The 20,520-nt window shown below is 58.6% G+C and overlaps 1 protein-coding gene across 2 annotated transcripts in view; it reads right to left on the bottom strand.

The window, feature by feature from the left end:
- The window catches only part of EPHA2 (EPH receptor A2), a 28,200-nt gene extending 8,512 nt beyond the window's left edge, over positions 1–19,688 (bottom strand). The window contains exons 1-11 of one of the 2 annotated variants that reach the window (XM_059066439.2): positions 19,291–19,688; positions 14,538–14,605; positions 12,117–12,786; positions 3,585–3,740; positions 3,147–3,479; positions 2,502–2,617; positions 1,877–2,030; positions 1,296–1,395; positions 764–819; positions 392–517; positions 111–296 (exon numbers count right to left, since the gene is read on the bottom strand). In XM_059066439.2, the coding sequence (XP_058922422.1) occupies positions 111–296; positions 392–517; positions 764–819; positions 1,296–1,395; positions 1,877–2,030; positions 2,502–2,617; positions 3,147–3,479; positions 3,585–3,740; positions 12,117–12,786; positions 14,538–14,605; positions 19,291–19,375 (2,050 nt within the window). In that variant the 5' untranslated portion in view covers positions 19,376–19,688. The remainder of the gene's footprint in view (positions 1–110; positions 297–391; positions 518–763; positions 820–1,295; positions 1,396–1,876; positions 2,031–2,501; positions 2,618–3,146; positions 3,480–3,584; positions 3,741–12,116; positions 12,787–14,537; positions 14,606–19,290) is intronic. The other variant, XM_059066446.2, reaches the window with a different exon arrangement.
- Positions 19,689–20,520: the final 832 nt, after the last annotated feature.

The following is a 20,520-nucleotide window of genomic DNA, read 5'->3' as shown; positions in this document are numbered from 1 at the left end:
GCTGGGGTGGGCACAGCTAGGAACAGAGGCCCCATCAGAGGCCCCGGGGGCAGCCCCGCCCCCACTCCCCACGTGGGTCTCCCACACCCCGCCCTGGAGCCGGGCCTCACACTTGGAGACGACGCCCTCCAGGCGGATGATGTTATGGTGGCTGAACTGGCCCATAATGCTGGCCTCGCTCAGAAAGTCCACCCGCTGCTTCTCCGTGTAGCCGGCTTTCAGCGTCTTGATGGCCACGGGCACCTCCTTCTTGCCCGACACCTTCAGCGTGCCCTTGTACACCTCCCCAAACTCTCCTGCAGGCAGGCGATGTGGGAGACACACCCCAGTCAGCCCGGGCATCGGGTGCTCCCAACCCGTCCCAGGCCCCTCGGCGAGCGCTCAACCTCACCTGCTCCGATCACCTTCTGCCGTGTGACACAGGACGGATGGATCTCGGTGGTGAACTTGAGCACAGCCTGGTTGGGGTCCTCGTATGTGTGTGGGTCCACGTATGTCTTCAGGGGCTTCAGTTGTTCTGGGAGGGGAAGGAGGGGCAGGGTCATAAGCAGTTTGGGGAGGGGAGGGGTCCCTACGAGGGGCTGCCTTGGAGGAGGGGGAGGGGGAGCAGGCAACGGTCCGGGGACCTCAGGGGCTTCTGGCTCGGCCCTCTGAGCTGCCCAAGGATGCCCAGGGAGTGCTCTGGCTGCCCCCATCTCTACCACAGAGCTAGGGAGGCCCGTGGGGACAGCAGGCCAGGCACGGAGGCGGCGCTGCATCTCACCTGACTTGGAAAAGTAAACGTCTTCCGAGGACTGGCGCGTCCGCAGGCTCTTCCTCCTGAGAGACCCCATGGGAAACCAAACACGCAGGGAGGTCAGGGACCTGCCCCAGCCGGGGAGCCTCCTGACCCTACTCTGGTCCAGGTTGCGGGCCTGGTGCGCTCAGCACTCTGCTCAGTCAGGCAGAGGGCATGGAAGAGGCCAGGGGGAGAGGAAGTGAGCAAGCCGGGCTCGCTCCTTGGGATCTACACCCTGTGATGGCCCCTTAAGTGGCTGTAATGAAAGCTGTCCTCATCAGAGCTTCCTGCCCGCGTGTCCCCAGGAAGCCTGGAGGCACTGTTATGATGACCACCATGCCTGAGCCTCGCAGGCAGGTGCTGTGCTGAGCCATTTACAGATCATTACATCTTTACAGCCCCCCGGGAGGCAGGGACTAGATTCCTATCAGCCCCATTATCCATACAGGAAACTGAGGTTCCCACCCCTGTGTCCCACCTAAGCCCTCGGGGAGCCGGGGCGTAGGCTCCAACGAACCTGCGGTGGATGAAGAAGCCGATTCCTGCCAGCACCAGAAGCAAGACCACACCAACGGCCAAACCACCAATCACTGCCATGTTGCTAGATCCTTCCGTGGCTGCCAGGGAGAGACCAGCAGATGACAAGGGAGCCCCCCACGCTTCAAATCATGGTAATGCCCCCGGCTGTACTTTAGGGCCCCAAGACACCTGCCGGGTGCTTTTACTAGTGACGGTCCATGAGGCTATTTATTTCCGTTTCATAGATGGCAAATGAGAGGGCTTCCCCAGGGAATAGGGCAGGTAGTCTCAGGTGTGTGGGACTCTCTCCACGATGCAGGATTTGAACTGGGCCCGCCAATGCCAGAGCCCACATCCTTCCTTCTCACAACACTGCCCTGGATACACAGCTGGTTCCCACACCCCCAGCCCTCAATTCCCGCCCCTCCCCAGACTCGGGGCTGACCCACACTGGGTTGTCCTAGGCCCTGGCCGATCAGGAAGGGGACACTTCTAAGTTCTTTGTTCCATGCCCTCTGCCCACGATGTCCCAGTTGTTTCAGGACTCTGGCCTGGCCCACACCCCGGTCCCCGACTCACACAGCGTCTGGAACTCGTGCACCTTGCTGCCAGCACCCTGGCCCTCCTGCGTCAGCGCCTGCACCTGCACCAGGTAGATGGTGTCCGGAGCCAGGTCATCCAGGGTCACGGAGAAGCCTTCAGTGCGGCGCACGTTGTAGCTGTTGGAGTCCCCCTGTGGGTGTTTGGCGGGCGGAGGGACAGACAGTGAGGGCAGGGCCATCAGCCTAGCCCACCAGAGAGCAACCCCAGCTTAGCAAGGTGACACGCTATGTTAGCAACCTCGAGGCTCTCCTTACAGAGGAGGAAACTGAGGCTCAGAGAAGTGAAGCGACTCACTCCAGGTCATAAGCAGCAAATGTGTGACCCAGGACTCAGACCCAGGTCTGTCTGATCCCCAAGACCTGGCTCCCCACCACCCAAGACTGTCTCTTCTGGGGGTTCCAGAACACTATGTCTTCTCTCCCACAGATCTCTGCTGGGCTGGCCTGGGAGAGGCCACTCTCAGGAAGACCCCCGACCCCACTTTCCTCATCTGCAGAACAGCGCTTCTTCAGATGGCTGTGTTGTGCAGTGAGCGTCTACGTGACCAGCTGGTCCTCTGTTCGAAGCCCAGCGGGGACAGCCCCAGCCCTTTGAGAGTTACCTTCTTGCGGTAGGTGACCTCGTACTTCCACACGCGGCTCTGCTGCGGTGGAGGGATGCTCCAAGAGACACTCAGCGAGGTGGCGCTGCGGTCCTCCAGCCTCACCTTGGGGGGCTCTGGGCAGGACGGTGGGGGGAGGGGAGGGGTGTGAAAAGCCACGCGGGGGGAAAGGGGAGTAGTGGGGATGCACCCAGATGCATTCCCATCCACAGCCCAGGCTCCTTAGATCCCGACTTCCAGCTCCAGAGCCCAAAGCCCCAGGCTGGGCCCCACCACAGGCTGGCACATCGGGGGTACCCTGTGAGCACTTATGAGTGCATAAATAATAAAAACAAGACAATATCTGACTCTTGCTATAACCTCTCTATGGACCAGGCACGATTCTAAGAGCCTTATATACAAGAGTTTATTAAATCCTCTCAAAAGCCCTAGAATGCCCATTTTACAGGTGAGGAAACTGGGGCTCAGAGACGTTAAGTAACCTGCCCACAATCACGGAGCTTGGAAGTGATTACAGGCAGGGACCGTGTCTTTAACCACTTGCTGCTGTCTCTCTCTGAACCCAGCCGAACCCTGAGTGGCCATCCTCATGAAGCCCCACCTGGGTGGGTCCCAAGGGCACAGCTGCCACCCCTGGGCCCTCACCTGTCTGGTTGATGCTGACGCTGGCACTGAGGAAGCTGCGGCTGGTCACCAGGCCCGAGACGCCGTTGCGGGCCTCTACGGCAAAGGTGTAGTTCATGTGGGGCTCCAGGTCACTGACTGTCACGCTGGTGCGGGTCAGCCCGTGCGGTGGCTCCGAGTAGCGCACGCTGGCCTCGCAGGGCCCGCACTCGCCTGACTCGGGCCAGCACTGCTCGCACGTGACACTGTAGGTGATGTCCTCGCGGCCCCCGTTGTCCTGGGGGGGCATCCAGCGCAGCTCCACTTTGGCGCCCATGCCCACAGCCGTGAGGTAGTGCGGGGCGGAGGGCGGGCCTGTGCAGAGGGCAGAGGTCAGAGCTCGGAACCAGGTAGGCCTGGACATGTCAACATCACCACGCCCAGCTCTGTCACCCCTCCTTGACCCGCTGTGAGACTCACGTGTGCAGGGCAGTGACAGTGGGTCCTGAGGGGCCCGGAAGTAGCCTTCCTCACACTCGCAGGCGGTGGCCCCCTCGGAGGATGGCAGGGTGTGTGGGGGGCACTCCAGACAGGGGCTCTCGGATGCCTCGGACTTGAAGAATCCCGGCGAGCAGGCTGGCAGGCACAGGGACAGACATCAGCTCAGCCTGTTCTCACCCCCAGCGACTTTTCACGCCCTGGCCCTGGGACCCCTGGCAAGGCACTAAACTTCTATGGGCCTGTTTGTCATTGGTAAAATGTCTTGTGATGAGAAAATGCGTGGTAAGCACCTAGCTCGGGCCAGGCACCCAGGAAGTGCCTTGCCCTCCGGCTCCAAACCTTTGCAGCCCTCCCCAGGGGCTCTTGCAAGAAGCACCATATGCCCCTGAGCCTGGCATTCAAGGCCCACATCTCATCTTCCAGCTTCCCAAGGATCCCGTCTCACAGCTGGCTCAGCATTGGACAGAGCATGCTGCCCACCTGCCTTATCTCCTTTAATCTGTGCAGACCAGCCTGGCAGGTCTCCACCCGGACTGCAAGCTGCCCAGGGCAGTGACTGCTTCGTCTTCGCCATTTGCGTTTGCTGACTAACAGATCAGACAGGGGCACCAGGATGCCACCTCTGCAGGTGCTCTCCCCACCCTGGGACCTGACCGCTTTCCTGTTCCAGGGCTGGCTGACCAGGAAGCAGGAAAGGCCAGGCCCCCAGCATTTTCTCTGGACCTGCTTTCAGGGACCCAGTCATTTCCGCCACTCACAAGGGCAGCCAGGAAGCAGCTCTCCCTCCCCCCGGTGGCAGATCCTTTCCTGGCCAGGCTGGGTGGTGCTCAGACACCTGATTCCAGAGGCTCCCTTCTCCTACCACCCTATCCTGCCCCTGCCCCAAGCCCTTTCCTGGTCCCACAGACAGGAAGCTACCCAGACACTGTGCAGGGCCGTCCAGGGATTGGGCAGCTGCTGAAGAGGCCAAGATGGGGTGGGGTCACCCAGGGACCTCTTACCCAACCCTACAATTATCGTTCCCGCCCTCAGCTTACTCTGGAGAGGGTCCTGAGATACCTCCAGCCTCAGTGTCACGTTCATCAAACACTGATCCTCAACTCTGCGTCCAGCCCAGTGCATGGACCTCGAGATGAGAAAAAGCCCCTGGCCCCTGGGAGCAGGAGCGCGTGACAGTGTCCACCATAAAGGGGTGGGCGACAAGGACCTGCTGTAGAGCACAGGGAACTCTGCTCAATGTTATGTGGCAGCCTGGATGGGAGGGGAGTCTGGGGGAGAATGGACACACGTATAGGTACGGCTGAGTCGCTTTGCTGTGCACCTGAAACTATCACAACATTGTTAGTCGGCTACACTCCAATATAAAATAAAAGGTTAAAAAAAATAAATAAATAAAGGGGTGGGCAAAGGGCTAAGGGGGTAGAGACAACCTTGGCTAGAGGTTTGCGGAGTCATAGAGGAGATAGTTCAGCTGGGGTTTAGAGGCCGAGTAGGAGTTCAGCAGGGCAGAAATACTGGGAGGAGGAGTTAGGGGTGAGAAAGAGCCAGTCTAACACAGGAAGTACGAGTGCCTTTGTGGTCGGAAATCAGGGGAGCAGCAGGCAACGAGGCTGAGCGATCTCCAGGGACCAGATTGAGAAAGGCCTTTAACGCCAGGTCGAGGACTTTATCCTGGGGGCAGTGAGAGCCATTGAAGGTTTGATGTAGAGAATAACGGCACAGTCAGATCTACGCTATCAAGAAAAATTTGTGGACGGTCTTCCTCCTTTAGTCCTCTATGCGAGCAGAGAGAGGTGGGGAGTCAAGGGACAGGACTCAAAGGACACCCAGTTCCTAAGGTCTCAGATAGTCACTTCCCGTTAATGACTGCTTGCTGGAGGCCCCAGGCGGGACCATCCCAGAAGTCTGTCTCACTTCCTCCGCCTGTCCTGCCACTTCAGAATGTCAGCACAGGCCCTGAAAGAGCTCAGGCACACGCTGCAGGGAAGGGGGCTTGTTCAGGACACAAGGGACCTGGGACCCGACTGCTGCTCTGTGCAGAGTCTGGAGCCCCAGTTACAAACAGCGACCATTGATTCAGCAGCTGCTGTGTGCAGTTCCTGGGCTACGCGCTTGACACTCATTTAGTCCTCACAATAAGTCTGTTATACTAGGCACTGGTATCATTCATTCCGCTTTGGAGGTGAGGAAACTGATGGTCAGAGAGGAAAAAGAACTTGGCCAAGGTCAACAAGCTCCTAAGACACGAACCCAAAACCTAAACCCAGGATGCCTGACCTCGAACCTCCCTCCTTTCTCACAAACGTTTCAGTTTGGAGCAAAGAGAAATCAATGTTCTGAAACAAGCCGGAAGAGAGAGGAGAGGAGGTCCGACCCGCTTCAACAGCCAGAAAATCCCCAAACTAATTTCAGAGCAGCTGGGGAGCGGGGCGAGGGGCTGTGCCACCTCTTAACATACGTCTTCTCATACTGGGCACATTTATGTCCTATGGGGAGAAAAGACTAGAATCAAGCCCGGGGAGTGGGTGGGGGTTTGTTGGGGCCGCCAACGTGGCCTCCTTCAAGGCCCAAAGGTCTTTCAAGTCTCCTATTGTATTTAAGAAATCCACGTGTATTTTGCAGCCCTCCTCATAACTTATCTGTTACAATACAAAAATAGCTCTCTCCTCCCCCAAATCTTCAAGTAAAAAGGAGACTTCAGAAAGGTGGGCTACGTTTATCCTGGGATCTCAATTCCCCCAAATGCCCTGACTTGTCCGCCCGAGGGGCTTACACTCTGGGTAAGTGCTGGCTCCAGGTGGTCCAGGCCCCGCGGAGTAGGGGTGCCCAGGGGCCCCTAGAACACAATCGCATCTTCCCGGCTCAGGCTCTCAGGCTGGGGAGGGCCCACGAGCCCCCACAAGGTTTTAGCCACCTGCAAAACCCACAATGTCCCCACTCCCCACCACGTGGTTGCTGCCCAGCCCCCAGCCCTATGCCAAGAGGCGGAAGTGGGGGAAGAGGCGGGTTCCATTCTTTGCTCCCAGAGCCCGGGGGTGGCCCGCCTGCTGCCGGCAGGAAAGAGGGAATTTGGAGAGATTTCCGCTGCGGAGGTGCCAGATATTACAGTGGAGACAGACGCAGCACCAACAAGGCATGTACTTGCCTGACGAGAATGTGGTGCCCCCTCCTCCAACCACAGAACTTCAAGGGGCCTTCCCAGGGCCCTGCCAGAGTGTGCCCGGGCTCAGGGGCCCCAGAGTTCATGTGTCTGACACCAGCAGGCCCCTGTGTCTTCCTGACTTTGCCTGGTTGGATTTCCTGGCATGCAGGGCAGGCAAGCGGGGACAGGGGTCACACTTTTGGTGTTCACACATTCTCAAACATACTCACATACACAAAATACCCATGGGTCCCTTCGCCAACCAGCAAACTCCTATGCATCCTTCAGCACCCAGCTTGAGCCCTTCTACGCAGCCCTCCCAGACTGCCCAATTTCTGGTCCCCTTCTGACCACTAGGGCATCTATTACTCAGTCTTACGTTTACCAAATAGAAATTGAGCATTTCCTACGTGTCTGGCACAGTGCTGGGTGCTGGGAGACCATGGCAAGACAAACACTGTTTCTGCTCCAGGGGAATTCACAGCCTGGCTTTCATGCTTCATTGGGAATGATTTCTGCACATATTAGGATCCTCTATGAGACTGGCAGCTCGTGGGGAGCAAGAATTATCTGTGTCCCGTGTCCCAGCACAGGGTCTGGCATGCAGTAGGTGCTCAGCTAGTGTTTGCCAGCTGGATGGATGAATGAATATGTGAGTAAAGACAAAACCCACGTGCTCATTAAACACGAGCTCTAGGGCCACAGAAATGAGCAGCGTTTCAGTCCCTAGGGAGACCCTGTGGGGACGGTGCACCGGGACACCACCTGCCTGGCACCTGAGGCTGACTCTGACACACCTGTGGAGAACTCCTGACCCCGGTCACCTGGCGGGCCCGGGCCACTCCGAGCAGGGGAACTGGGGCATGGTGGCTGCACCCAGGGCTGCACCCCAGCTTTTCCAGTTCCCGATGCCCGCCCCTCAGCTGGCAGCATGGGGTGTGACTCAGGGACATACATCCTCTGGCATGACGCAAATCCAGCCCCTGGCAGAGCCCCTCCCCCAAGGCCCAACAACCTCCCGGGCTGGTGGTGGCGAGGTCACAGGGTCAAGAGGTCGCAGTGACAATTCCCTGCAGCCAGTCACCTCCCCAAGCCATGCCCAGCTGACGACCACATGCACCCCCTCAGCCCAAGGATGCGAAGCCTGGACTTTGTCGGGTGCCCTGATGGGCAGCAAACGGCGACCCTGTACGTTACTGACCCTGCAGATGAGGGGAACTGATAACTCTAGACCCCGGCAGCTTCTCAGTCCCCAGCAGGCCCTGTTGCCCCCGTGGAAGCAGTTGTCCCAGTGGCCCAGTTGCTGCTAGCACCTTGCCCTTTTCCCACACACCGTGGGGAATTATCTTTGTGAGCATTCCTCAACCAAGCTGTGATAAGCGCAGCCTCTGCTTCCCGCTGTCTCCCTACCGCCAGCCTTTTATCTTCTGTTTGCTTACCGTGCCTCCTTCCTTCCGTTCTGGGGACTCACTCAGCTCAGCGAGGGAGGGAGGGGCCGCCCCATGGAGCTGCCAGCGTCTGAATTTGCCCCCAGTGTGAGCTGAGGGCAGGGTGAGCAGGGCACAGAGGTGGGAGCTGCCACCCCCAACCCCCCATTCAGGCCAGAGGAAACTCCACAGAAGTAAGGGCCGGTGGCACTCCTCAGGGAGGGGACAAGCCCAAGAGTCACAGCGCACAGAGTTCCCCGCCTGGGGATCAGCCCTGTCCCGACTGCCAACAGCCCCTGCCATGGCTTAGGGACACCCTGCCTAAGGATCACCTCAATCAGCTCCTCCCCTTCAACTCTGGACCCTGGGAGAGGCCTGGGCCACTCAGGATGCCAGCACTAGGACCCGGCTCCTTGCACACATGGTGAGGTCACCCAGTCTGCAGCTTGCCAGAGCAACCCAGGTTCTCAAAGGGAACCACGGCAGAAAGTCACAGGAGGTAGGCTCTGATGGCTAAGTCAGCAAGGCTCCCACCTACCCATTTTACAGGTGGGGAGAATGAGGCCCAGAGGGGACTCACCAAGGTCACACAGCTTGTTGGGGGAAAGATATATGCCAGGGGCACTTGGGGACAGCCCTCCCCATGCCAGGCCCCAGCTCTTTTGGTCACAGTTTCCGCTTTCTGGGCCTCAGTTTCCTCATCTGTAAAATGAGGATAAAGTCTTCAGGTTCTCTGGGTTGTTTGTGAAGACAGAAGGAAACCTCGCTTGGGAAATGCTCAGCATGGGATGAGGTGTCCATGAACTGGGGGACAGAGAAGCTGCAGGAGCGAGGGGCTGGGCCCCTGGAGGGAGCAGGAGCCTCCAAGGAGGGAATTCCTGACCCTGCAGCCCCACCTCCAGCTCTGGCCTCCCAGCTGCTGGGCTGAGCCTCTGGCCAAAGCCGCTGGCCACCTGCTCACCTGGCCAGCAGTCCCCACGGCTGAGGCGCTATCTGGGGCCCCACCAGCTCGGCTGCCGATGCCAGCACAGGAAGCAGAGACAAATAGGGAGACAAAGCCGCCCCGGGGGAGATGACGGTCAGCCTGAGTGACTCCACTGTCCCCTAGGCAGGCCTGGGGAGGGAGGGCGGGGTGGGGGGAGCTGGAGGGAAGCTGGCTCATTCCTGACATAGCTCACAAGAGCTCTCTGGGCAGTGTGCCCACCTGTCCACACAGCACCTGGGAGGTGCCTCTCTTCCGCTGTCCATTTAACTCTTTCTTGAGCTGAGAGCTTCCTGGGGAAAGAGCTCTCAGGAGAAACAAACGCTGGGAATAACCTGGACCAGGTGCTGGGTGACCTTGGCGGGGTGGGGGGCAGACCCTGCATCTCTCCCCATTTCTCCCTTAACATGCTCAGTAAGAGCCCCTCAGCTACCTCACAGCCTGCGCCAGGACCCACCATCCCGGGGCTGCCCTGAGAGTCTGTCCCAGGGCCAGGAGCTGAGTCAGGGATTCCAAAGGAACTGGTCATTTCCCGCCCCGTTTCCTGACCCATCCTCCAGCTTGGATGCTGCTGCATCGCCTAGATTCAATCCTGATGCAACTAAATCTTAGCTGTGTGACTCCAGGCAAGTCTCTTCACCTCTCTGAGCCTCAGTTTCCTGTCTGTTAAGCGGGACTGACTGATAACAGTCCCTGCCTCTCACGAAAGGCGGTGTAGATTCAGCAGGAACAGCAAGATAAAGCGCTTGCTGAGCTCACGACTGCCCTGGAAGAGCACTTTTCTTTCTTTCTTTCTGCGGTACGCGGGCCTCTCCCCTTGCCTCCGGACGCGCAGGCTCAGCGGCCATGGCTCACGGGCCCAGCCGCTCCGCGCCATGTGGGATCTTCCCGGACCGGGGCACGAACCCGCGTCCCCCGCATCGTCAGGCGGACGCTCAACCACTGCGCCACCAGGGAAGCCCTTTCTTTCTTTTTTTTTTTTTGAAGAGCACTTTTCTATGGGAATTACTGTTATTATCTCCACTGGCATCCCGGTCAGGGGTGCTGGGAAGGTCTGGAGGGATAAAGAGTAGCCGGGCTGGGGGTTCCCAACCACACAGAGGGTCCCTAAACCACGTTGATGGGAATTTGGGGAGAGGGACCCTAAGGAGAAAAAACCAAGGCAACAGGTGGCCGGCAGTGGAGAGGGTCCCACAGGCAAAGTCAAAGATTTCGCTCCTGGAAACCAGTCCTCCGTACCCTGGGGTGGCTCAACTCTTCACAAACAAAGCCTGTGAGGCCCTGACCCCCCACTTCCCGGGGAGGGAAGCCTGCCCCCTTCCTGGAGAGAGACACCCCTCCCCAACCTCAACTGTCCACTTATCTCTGCAGGGCCTGAATCACCAGCCTGTGGAAAGTTTTCAGCTGCCCCTCACCCCACACCCCTGCATTCTTGTGTGAGGATGTCATGTGGGAGGAGTCTGCTCAACCCACTGGGCTCCCTTGCAACCCCCCCAGTCATTGTCTGAAACTGGGAGTGTGCACTTGAGGTCACCTAAAGCAGGGGCCGCCTGAAGGGCAGAGGAGAGCTGGGAGGACAACTCAGTGGTGGGAAGGGCCAGAGCAGAGACTACACCACAGGCACAGAAAGGCTCTGAGGGCACGTCTCATTCAGGGGTTCGCAGACTGTTAAGCAGGGTTCTGAGGATTTATTTTAAGAGGCAAGTGGAGCCCATGGGAAAGCGCTTCAGGCTCCTCCAATACCTGAAACCCTTTCATGGGTTGCAGGATCCACGGCTAAACACCAAGTATACAGTCTGCTAGTATAGTTGAACTTCTTGTCTTATGGACAAGAAGCCCGAGGCCAGAGATGAAGAGAGATTTACTGAAGGTCACTCAGTCGGTATGTATAGCTACAGGGCCTAACCCCCCAGTTTCTCAACAGCCTGCTTATCTCAGCAAAGAAGCTCCCAGAGAGAGGGGATGAGCTGGCCTTCCAAAGGTCAGCCTACATTCCACAAATGCCCTGCCCCACAGCCATTTCCAGAAAAAGTCACCCATTGAAAAACTCCACGTTGCTCTAGAGCTTTCCGCTGTCACAGGTCCTGGCCAGGCCAGGCCACAGCATCCCAGTGTGAGCTCACTAATGCCCAGGCCCTGTTCCCAGAGAGAGTCTGATTTAATTGGCCCCCCCTCTGGGCTCAATCTGTCATCAATAGAAGCCCCAATGGGAGAATCTGAGTCTATGGAGGGTCAGGTAGGGAGGGCAGATCCGGAGTATCTCCTCCACGCAGGCATTTTTCAAAAAGCTCCCCAGGTAACTGTCGTGTACAGCCAGGGGATGTGAATCCTGGGTTCAATTCACTCACCTCCATGTACAAAAGAGGAGCCTGAGACCCAGAGAGGTTAATTGACTTGCCTAAAGTCACAGGGAGTTAACAGAGATGGTACTAGCTCCTGGGACTCTGCTATGTGCCCACAGTGCTGCTATATAATACGTCCTCAAGATATACTTGTGGGGTGATTCAAAAATAACAATCACACTTAAAAACGCTTATGTGTCAGACACTGACCTGAGAACTTTACAAGCATTAAGCCATTTGACTATCATAACAACCCTACAGGATGGGCCCTACGTTCATCTCCATTTTACAGATGAGGAAACCCGGGCACAGAGAGGTTAAGGAACTGGCTTAAAGTCACACAGCTAAATGTAGACCTGGGATTTGAACCCAGGTATTCTTTCCGAGAGCCTTCACTCGTAACCTCCATACTGTTCCTCAACGTATTCATTCTCGGTGAATGAGTGAATCCAATCATAAGGGCAGGAAGCCTCCAAGATTTTCACTAACAGAACCACTGCGTGTCTGAGCAGGGACAACCTTACCAAGATCCCCACATCCCAGAGCTGAGACCAGATCCCAGACCACAGCCTCCACCCCAGTACCCCCATTCTTTGCCACCCCAGCACCGTCACTCACCCTGGCAGGCATCCTCCACCTTCTCGTAGCCTGCTTGGCACAGGCACTGGCCGATGGGCACCAGCCACTCGCCATCCGCTGCACAGTGCATGCGGGGCTCTTCACCCCCGGGCGGTACCACAGCGTGGTCCACGCAGGTGCCAGCCACGGTGGCCAGGGAGGGCGCGTCGGAGCCCGCGATGGTCTCGGGGAAGTGGGCCAGCCCCTGCTGCAGCTCGGGACACTTCTTGTAGTAGACGCGGACAGAGAGCAACGCCACGCAGGCACCGATGTCCTGAAAGGCCAGGTAGAAGCCCTTGCGGCTGAGCGGCCCCACGGAGCGTTCCTCCACATTCAGCTTCACGTGGCGTGCTTCGAAGTCGCTGCTGACCGTGATCTCGTCGGGCGCGATGGTGTCGATCTTGGTGAACTGGCGCTTCTGGAAGTTGGTGCCATAGTCCACGTCAGACTCGGCGTAGTAGAGGTTGAAGGTTTCCTTGCAGGAGCTGGCGCCCCCAGGGAAGCTATTGCAGTCACGCACGGTGAACTTGAGCTCGATGAAGATGCGCTCAGCCTCCTCGCGGTATACCCAGTTGGTGCGGAGCCAGTTGTCCTGGTCGCCGGCCACCACGTTGCACACGGAGTACATGTAGATGGGCACGTTGTCCATGATGTTCTGCATGAGGTCCCACTGCACGGGGCCGACAGGTTAGTGTGGGCAGCTGCCTCAGGGAAACTGAGGCCCAGAGGCATCGCCCAGGTGGCAGAGCTGGGCATCAGGAAGCTGCTCTATGGTTCCTGCTCTCCTCATTCTACAGGGAAGGAAACTGAGGCCCAGGGAGGGGCTTCCAGTCACCGTCACACACTACAAGTGGCTGAGCTGGATCTGACCCCCTGGTGTCCCTGACCCCGGTGTTGCAGTGCTGAACCCGTATGTTAAGACAGTGAGCTGAGGGTGGAGGCTGGGGGTCCCATGTGACCTCAGGCAGATCACTTAAACTCTCTGAGCCTCAAAGTCCCCATTGTATAATGGGGGCAAGAACTACCTCACAGAACTGCTGTGAAGATAAATGACAGAACGCCTATCGAATGCTGAGCACATTGCCTGGCGTGGGTGACAGTCATACAAGGCAGCTGGTATCATTATCATTATTACCCCTATTATTATTATCATTATAATTCACTGTGTAGCTGTGTGTGAGTGGCAGGGAAGAGGTTAAGTCAGAAACAATGGATGATCCCCCATCACTCCTCAGAACATTGCTCAGCCTCCTCCAGGAAGACTTCCCAGGTTGGGCCAAGATTGGGGCAAGTGTTTCCCCCTGGCTCCCACAGTCTCTGTTATCTTAGCACCTAAGCGGGGACAGCTACACCTGGCTCCCACTCGAGATTCTGAGCTCCTTAGGGCAGAGACTGCATCTAGTTCATTTCTGTATCCCCAGGGCGTACCTGAAATGGAGTAGGTACTCAGGAAAGTATTTGTTGAATGAATGAGCGAATGAATGAAAAAACAGAGGGAGCCAAGGAAAAAGACCTGGGCTGCATTGTGTCACACGGGCCTCAGATGTCCCTGGGCCTCAGTTTCCCACTCTATATAACGACTGGGTTGCATTAGGTGATCTGTGTTCTCTCCCAGCTGAACATTCCAGGATCCTGGAAATCCACTAGAGTCAAACTCCAGGCCTCCTCGGAGCCAAGGTGACCAGGGACAAGTGCCTGACTCCGCAGATCTGGCCAGCAATAGAAACTGTCCCCAGTTATCCCCCTGGAGACACCGCTCTCCCCAGCTAAGGCCCCAGAACAAATTCAACAAGGGGAAAACTGAGGCCCAGAGAGCAGCAGTATCCTCCCCAAGGCCACACAGTAGTCACAGGCAAAGCCAGGGAGAGGACCCTGGGGTCTTGCCCACCAGTCCAGGTCACAGCAGGGCAGGGCAGAGGGAGGGGAGGGAATGAACTTGGGTGGGAAGGAGGCAAAACAAACTCAACCCCGAGCAGGAAAGGGAAACAACAGCTGGAGGAGCAGGGAGAGGGCCCAGCAGGAAGGAACCTGATCTGGTTTCCCCGGGCTGTGGGGACCTGGGAGCCCACATTCCCTGTCTCTTCCTCACCCCTCACTTCCTGGGCTGGGACCTCAAAGGCAGAGGGAGACTTTAACCCCTTCCCACCCAAGAGGGGAATGAAGGGAGCGAGAGGGGGTCCCTCTTGACCATCAGCCTTCTGGGGGCATCCAAGGGTCCTGCTCTGCTAGGGCCTTCAGCTGTCTCCCCAGCTCTTTCCACCTCTCGGGTCCCTTCCCCACCTTCCAACCCCAGCCTGCCCAGTTGGTGGGAGAAGCAGGAACCAGAGTTTGAACCCTGGCTGAGCTGTTGGATCTGGGCCAGGCCCCGCCCTCCGTGGGTCTCGGCTTCCTCATGGCCACACCCGCACCCTGAAGTCTTACCCCTTTGCCATATGGGTGTGTGAGCCAGCCGAGTTCCCCTTTAGCTGCAGCAAAGTCCAACAGGACGACTGGAAGAGATGAGAGGGCACTGGGTGAGCCTGGGGGTATCTTCAGGGGTCAGGCCATGGTGGAAAAGGTGAGAGTCCCCCAGGAATCCCAAGAAGCCTTGAAGGCTTCCTTAGCCCTCAGAGAGAGACCCCACCACACAGGGTCTCTCCAGAAACAGGGAAGCAGAGCTCCAGGCAAGGGATGGGACCTACTCAAAGTCACAGAGCAGGTTGAGTGAGGCCTCATGTCTCCCAGCCCACGCCGCCCCCTCAGCAGCCCCCAGCTGGGCAGAGCAGGACAGAGCTCGGCCCAGCAGGGGAACAACAGCTGGGCAGAGAGCTGGGGTGAGCAGGGCTATTAAGTGACACCACGCTGCCCCATCTGCTTCCTGAAACAGGGCCCCTCCGCAGCACTTCACATGCACATGGGCTTTGTAGGCACCCTTGTCCGCTCCTGCCATGTCCCCTCCCTACACACACAGAACAAAACACCCTCAGCCCCACCCAGGCCATGTAGCACATGCCTATGCAGCACACGTATGTACACACATGTCTCATGGCCCTCCAAGAGGAGAGAGCCGTTCACAGGTGGGAACAGCTCCAGGGAAGGGAGCAAGATCGGTGGTGGCGGGGGGGGGGTGTCTGGAAACCGATCTTCCCACCACAAAAGCCACAGAACAGGCAGGATAAAGCCCTGAAGCCAGAGGGGCTTTTAGGAGGGACCCAAAGATACACACAGCTGGCGAGGTCCCCTCCCTGGGACAATCGCTCCCACTGCTCCCGTCCCTCACACCCTGGCCACTGCCCTGCCAGGGGTGCCCAGGGGACCAGGGATGGAAACCCTTAAAGAGGACTTCCAGGCCCAGAGGGACCAGGTGCGAGGACCACACTATCCCCAGAGAGGCATCTGGAGCCTGAGGGAAGGACACATTGCCAGGGGCTTCCCTAGATCCAGCCCTCCCCTTGGGCACCTCCCACTGGTCCACCCCGGGTTTTGCCAGGCTCAGGGGCTACAGCCAAGACCCAAGACACCAGTATGGCCCCCTCCTCCATTTCCAAGTCAGGTCCAGGCAGCTGTCAATAGAAACTACCCTCCCTGGAGGATAACGGAGATTGGAGAAACTGAGGCATGGACCCTACACAAGGTCCCCGGCTTCCGAGAGTAAAGCCCTAAGGTGGAGGGGGAAAGGGACCAAGTGCTTTTACTTCCTTTGGAGTCTGGAGCATGAGGAGTGTGGCCTCAAGAAGGTACATTCCTCAAGGCCTGGGCCTGGAAGAATGACTCTAAGGGTGGAATCCCGGGCAGGCAGAGATGGGCCTGATTTAGAGAGATGCGGAGGGAGGGGGAGAGGGGCCCGAGTAGAGTCCGAGAAATCCTTTTCCTGAGGACAGATTGCCCTGCTCCCCTGGGCTGCAGGCCCCCAGGCCTGGGGATGAAGCACTGCCACCTGACTGCTGCTGACCCGGGCCAAGTCTCTCTAGGAAGGGCCTCACAGCCCAGACAGGGAGAGGAAATCCGATGTGGCACCGGCCCCAAGGCTGAGGGGACAGGGGAGGGTGGCTGGGGGGTGGGTAGGGGCAGGGATTTGTTCGGACATGCCCAAGGCTCAGGCTTGGAAAACTCACTAACCCCACTAGCAAATGGAATGTTCTGGCTATACAGGAAGGAATCTGGGGGCTCCTGGCTCCAGCTGGGTGTGTAGGCGGACAAAGGTGCGTGTTCCTCAAGGTACTGCACATCCCCCTTCCTTAGAGGCGTGGGAAGCTGCAGTCTGAGCCCCTGGGGAGGGGGGCTCATGGCTCCTAGGCTCTGAAGGGTTAACCTGGCACGGAGGGACCCCCACCACCCCTGCCAGAGCTCGCTCCCCTTCCAGACCCAGGCCTGGCTCTAGAAATATCACAGGGCTCATCGGAGAAGAAAAGAAGCCTTCACACAGGAAGGAGCCCCCTCCCGGGCAAATTCCCTAGAACCGATCACCGGGAACAGGCGCCCAGCCCCGGTGGGCCTCTCCCTGAGCGGCTTCCAGGTCTGAGGCTCCTGCTCCCCTGGAAGGGGCGGGGGCCAACAGCCCCTCGGCTGGCCCCGAAGGCTTCACTGAGAAGCCTGGGCTAAGCAGGGCTCATCCAGGAGACCCCCCCCCCCAGCCCCTCCTCCCACCCCCAGGACAACCTCCTTCTCAGTCTGAAGTTCCACCATAAATGTCATCCTTCTGGGTCCATATTGCTTTAGGGCTCTTTGCTCAGAGGCAGTACAACCACCCACTCCCCTAGCGTCACCTCCCTGCTCCCCCCATCCCTCCTGCACCAAGACCAGCTAATTCCTAAAGAAGCAGGGAGGCAGGGGACTGGGGGGCCGGGAGGAGGAAGAATGAAGAAGAAAAAGGGAAGGCGACAGAGGGCACCTTGGGCTCTTAGGGCATCAAGAAGCCAAGGACTTTCCAGGCCTCCTGAGTGCTCTCCAGCCCACCTCCCAGCTGCACCTCAAGTCAGCAAGCCCTGCACCCCTGCCCAGCTATTCTCACTTCTCAGAAAAACCCACCACACAACCGGGTGCGGGGGCCCTGGGCTCTGGCAGCCCAAGAAGCCAGATGCTCAGACCTAACCCTCCCTATACAGAGGGCCCTACTGAGGGAGGGCTTGGGCCTCCCTGTTTCCCCATTTGTAAAAGGAGGACAGATTCAGTGGCTGTTGAGAATCTTTAACAGGCTCCATCGGGGTCTCCCAAGGCAGCCTGGCTCCTCCACTCACGGGGAAGGAGAAGGGAAGCGAAGAGCAGCCCGGCTGAAGGGTTGAAGGGACTTGTGTCTCTGCACCCCCAACCCAGCCCCAGGCAGATCCAGCACATCCAGCCAGAATCCTGGCAGCGGGGCCATCACTCCCCCACCCCCCCCACTACAGGCACACCTCCTTAGGGGAGTCCTTCACAGGGACTCTTGAAGCCTAAGGAAGAATGTTCCTCTGTCCTTTTCCTCCCCAGTTCCATGGGGGGGGGGCACTAGTCATCTAGGCAGGGGAGGGCTCGGCAGAGGGCCACAAGGACAAGGCTGCAGCAAAACAATCGCCCAGTAGCATCCCTCCTGCCTAATCCCCCCAGCCCCCATGGGCAGCCTTCAAGAAAGGCCTGTAGTGAATCCAGCTGTCTCTCCCTTTCTCTCCAACCGCAATCCCCCAGGAAGGCGGAGGATGGGGGAGGACGAAAAGCCGAGGGTGGGGGGCGGGTATTGAGGATCACAGAAATCCCTGCTACCCACTCCTCCAGCGCACTGGGAAAAGAAACCCTGAGTGATACAGGGACGGGGACAGGATGCCACCCCCGCCTCCACCCTCCAGGAGTTTCAGCTCTGGCCTCTTTTCCTCCCAACTTGGAACACCAAAACCTCCAACCCCAGCTTGGGAGGCAGAAAAGGCAGAAAAGGAAGGCAAGGCTCAAGGAAACTTCTCACCGGGCCAGGGCTTCCTCCGCACTTCCCCCTGGTGGAGCCGGCGGAAACCTCCCTCGGCCCCGGCGAGCGGGCAAAACTCGTTCTCAGTCGGAAACTGAAACCGGCCTCGGCTGGGTGGACAGGAAGGTCCTCGGCCAAGGGCAAGAGCCCCCATCCTCTCTGCGACACTAGCCAGCCGAGGGGCAACGTCCCCATCCACCACCCGCCCCGCCCAGGGCAAAGTCCGCGGCCCCTCGCGCAGCGCGGCAGCGGGAACGCTGGGGCGGGGGTGGGTGATGCAGTCCCCCACCCCCGGACGCCCGAACTCCCTGGTGGCCCTGGGGTGACGGCTCCACACCTTGGGAGGCCGCGCCCCCACCCGCCGCATTGCCTCGTTCTGAGTCACCCCTTGCTCAGAACGCTTGACTTTGGGACTTCCTGTCCGCTCTCGCGGCCCCGAGCCTGCCCCCCGAGCCTGGGAGTGCGGGGAGGGAAGGAGGGAAGGCTGTGCGTGGGCAGATTGGCCCGAAACTCCCCGCAAGCTCTCCTCCCCAGCTGGAGGCATAAGGGGGCGTGGAGAAAATCTCAGGGAGCTGGGGCTTCTGCAGGGGTCTGTCTCCTCGCCTGTCGAAGAGACCCCTCCCCAAAATGAGGGGCCTCCACAGAAACGCCTTCTCCATAAAATCGGGGCAAGCAGGTTAGCGAATTCACCGTGAAGCTGAGCCGGCGGAAAGGCCTCCAGGTCGCCCATTCTCCAAGGAATCCCGAGCCCCCGCCGGGACGCGTTCCTGAAACCGCCACCCTGGCTGCACCCGTGTGGCCGCCCTGAGTCCCCCTTTTCTATCTTTCTTTCTTTCTTTTTTTAAAATTTTTATTGGAGTATAGTTGCTTTACAATGTTGTGTTAGTTTCTGCTGTACAGCAAAGTGAATCGGTTATAGGTTCATATATACCCTCTTTTTTATATTTCCTTCCATTTAGGTCACCACAGAGCACTGAGTAGTGTTCTGGGTCCCCTTCTCTGCGGCCTCTGAACCCCGCGCGCCCGGGCCCCAACCTCTTAGTCCCCGGAGCCCCTATAACCCCGGGTGGGGGTCCCAGATTCGTCCCGATCGCAGCCAGCAAGTCCTCCCGACCTCAGCACTCCGGCACTGGGCGGCGCCAGGTCAGTTTCCAAAGTTGCGCGCGTTCAGGCGCGCCTGGCTCCGGGAGGAGCGGGGGTCCGGAGGACCGGCCGGTCGCCTCGGCTGGGTCGGGCCGGGCGGCCGCCGGCGCGCACACTCACCTTCTTTGCCCTGCGCCGCGGCAGCCGCGGCCAGCAGGCAGCCCCACAGCAGGGCGAGGCAGGCGCGGGGCGCCAGACGCTCCATGCCGCGCTCCTCGCTCTCAGCCCGATTCTCCGTGCCCGGCTCCCGCACGCCCACGCGCAGGCCTGGATGTCCGGCTCCCTCCTGCCGCCTGCGCGTAGCTTCTGCCCCGAGTGCTTAATGGAAGTTGAGTGAGAAACCTCTCCTGTTCATTCATGCCCCGCGCTGACGTCAACGAAGCCACGCCCTCAGGAATGTCTTTAAAGGGGCCGGGCTGGCACTCGGCGAGAAGGGAGGGGAAGTCCCGAGGGATTTGGAGGTGCTCTTTGGGCTCGCTGGACTCGCTGGCGCCCTCCAGGTCCTTCCAAGTTTGAGTGCCTTCAAGCTCCAGTGCAACCTGGGCTAGTCCTCGAGGATCTCTGAGCCGGGAATCTTCGGCCCAGACGTGCGGATGGTTTTGCCCTGAGCCATCCCCCACTCTCCCACTTTGCCCTCTGGGACCGAGCTCAACGTTGGCCCGAAGGCCTGAACTGAAATGGCCTGGAGGGTCAAGAAGCAGTTGCCTGCTTAGCAGCTTGCCTGGAAAGAGAGCTCCAAAATAGACCCAGATAACCCCTCTTCCTGGGGTTTCTAAACTGTTCACCAAACCGTCGGAGGTCAGGGAGAGCTTCTCTGCTCAGGGGCTTCTAAGAATACAGTAATCTGAGAGCAACCTCGTCTAAAAACGAGTCAGACATGCATGATCTCCTTTAATTCTCATCTGGGAGGTAGATGTCATTATCCCCATTTTACAGACGAGTAAACCGAGGCTCCAACAGCTTAAACAATATGCCCAAAGGTTGCACAGCTCAAAGGTAGTAGAACGAGGATTTGAATCTGGGTAGTCTCTGCTTTAACCACTGCCCATATTGGGAAAGGGTGGGCAAGAGGCTGCTGGGTAGAGCACCCCTGTGCCCCAACCCTGGCATGGTAGAATCAGTTGGTCTGTTTTGACACTTTGGAGGACAGGACACCTGCTTCCCACCTGCCCCTTCAAGGGGCCTCTCCCCAAAGGTTCCTCAGACGTGAGCTCATCTCCCCTCCTGACAGCAGTGGCTGGTGCTAGTGAAACAAATGGGAAATGTCCTCTCTCCTGCCTGCCTGGCCACCCATGGTTGCCTCTTGCCCAATCGCCATTTGGCCAGTCCAGTCCAGGAGCAGCAGCTGTA

Source organism: Kogia breviceps, chromosome 1 (genome assembly GCF_026419965.1).
Source record: "Kogia breviceps isolate mKogBre1 chromosome 1, mKogBre1 haplotype 1, whole genome shotgun sequence".
Lineage (NCBI taxonomy): Eukaryota > Metazoa > Chordata > Mammalia > Artiodactyla > Physeteridae > Kogia > Kogia breviceps.
Note: the sequence above shows the minus strand (reverse complement) of the source record. Positions and strands in the feature narration are given on the sequence as shown.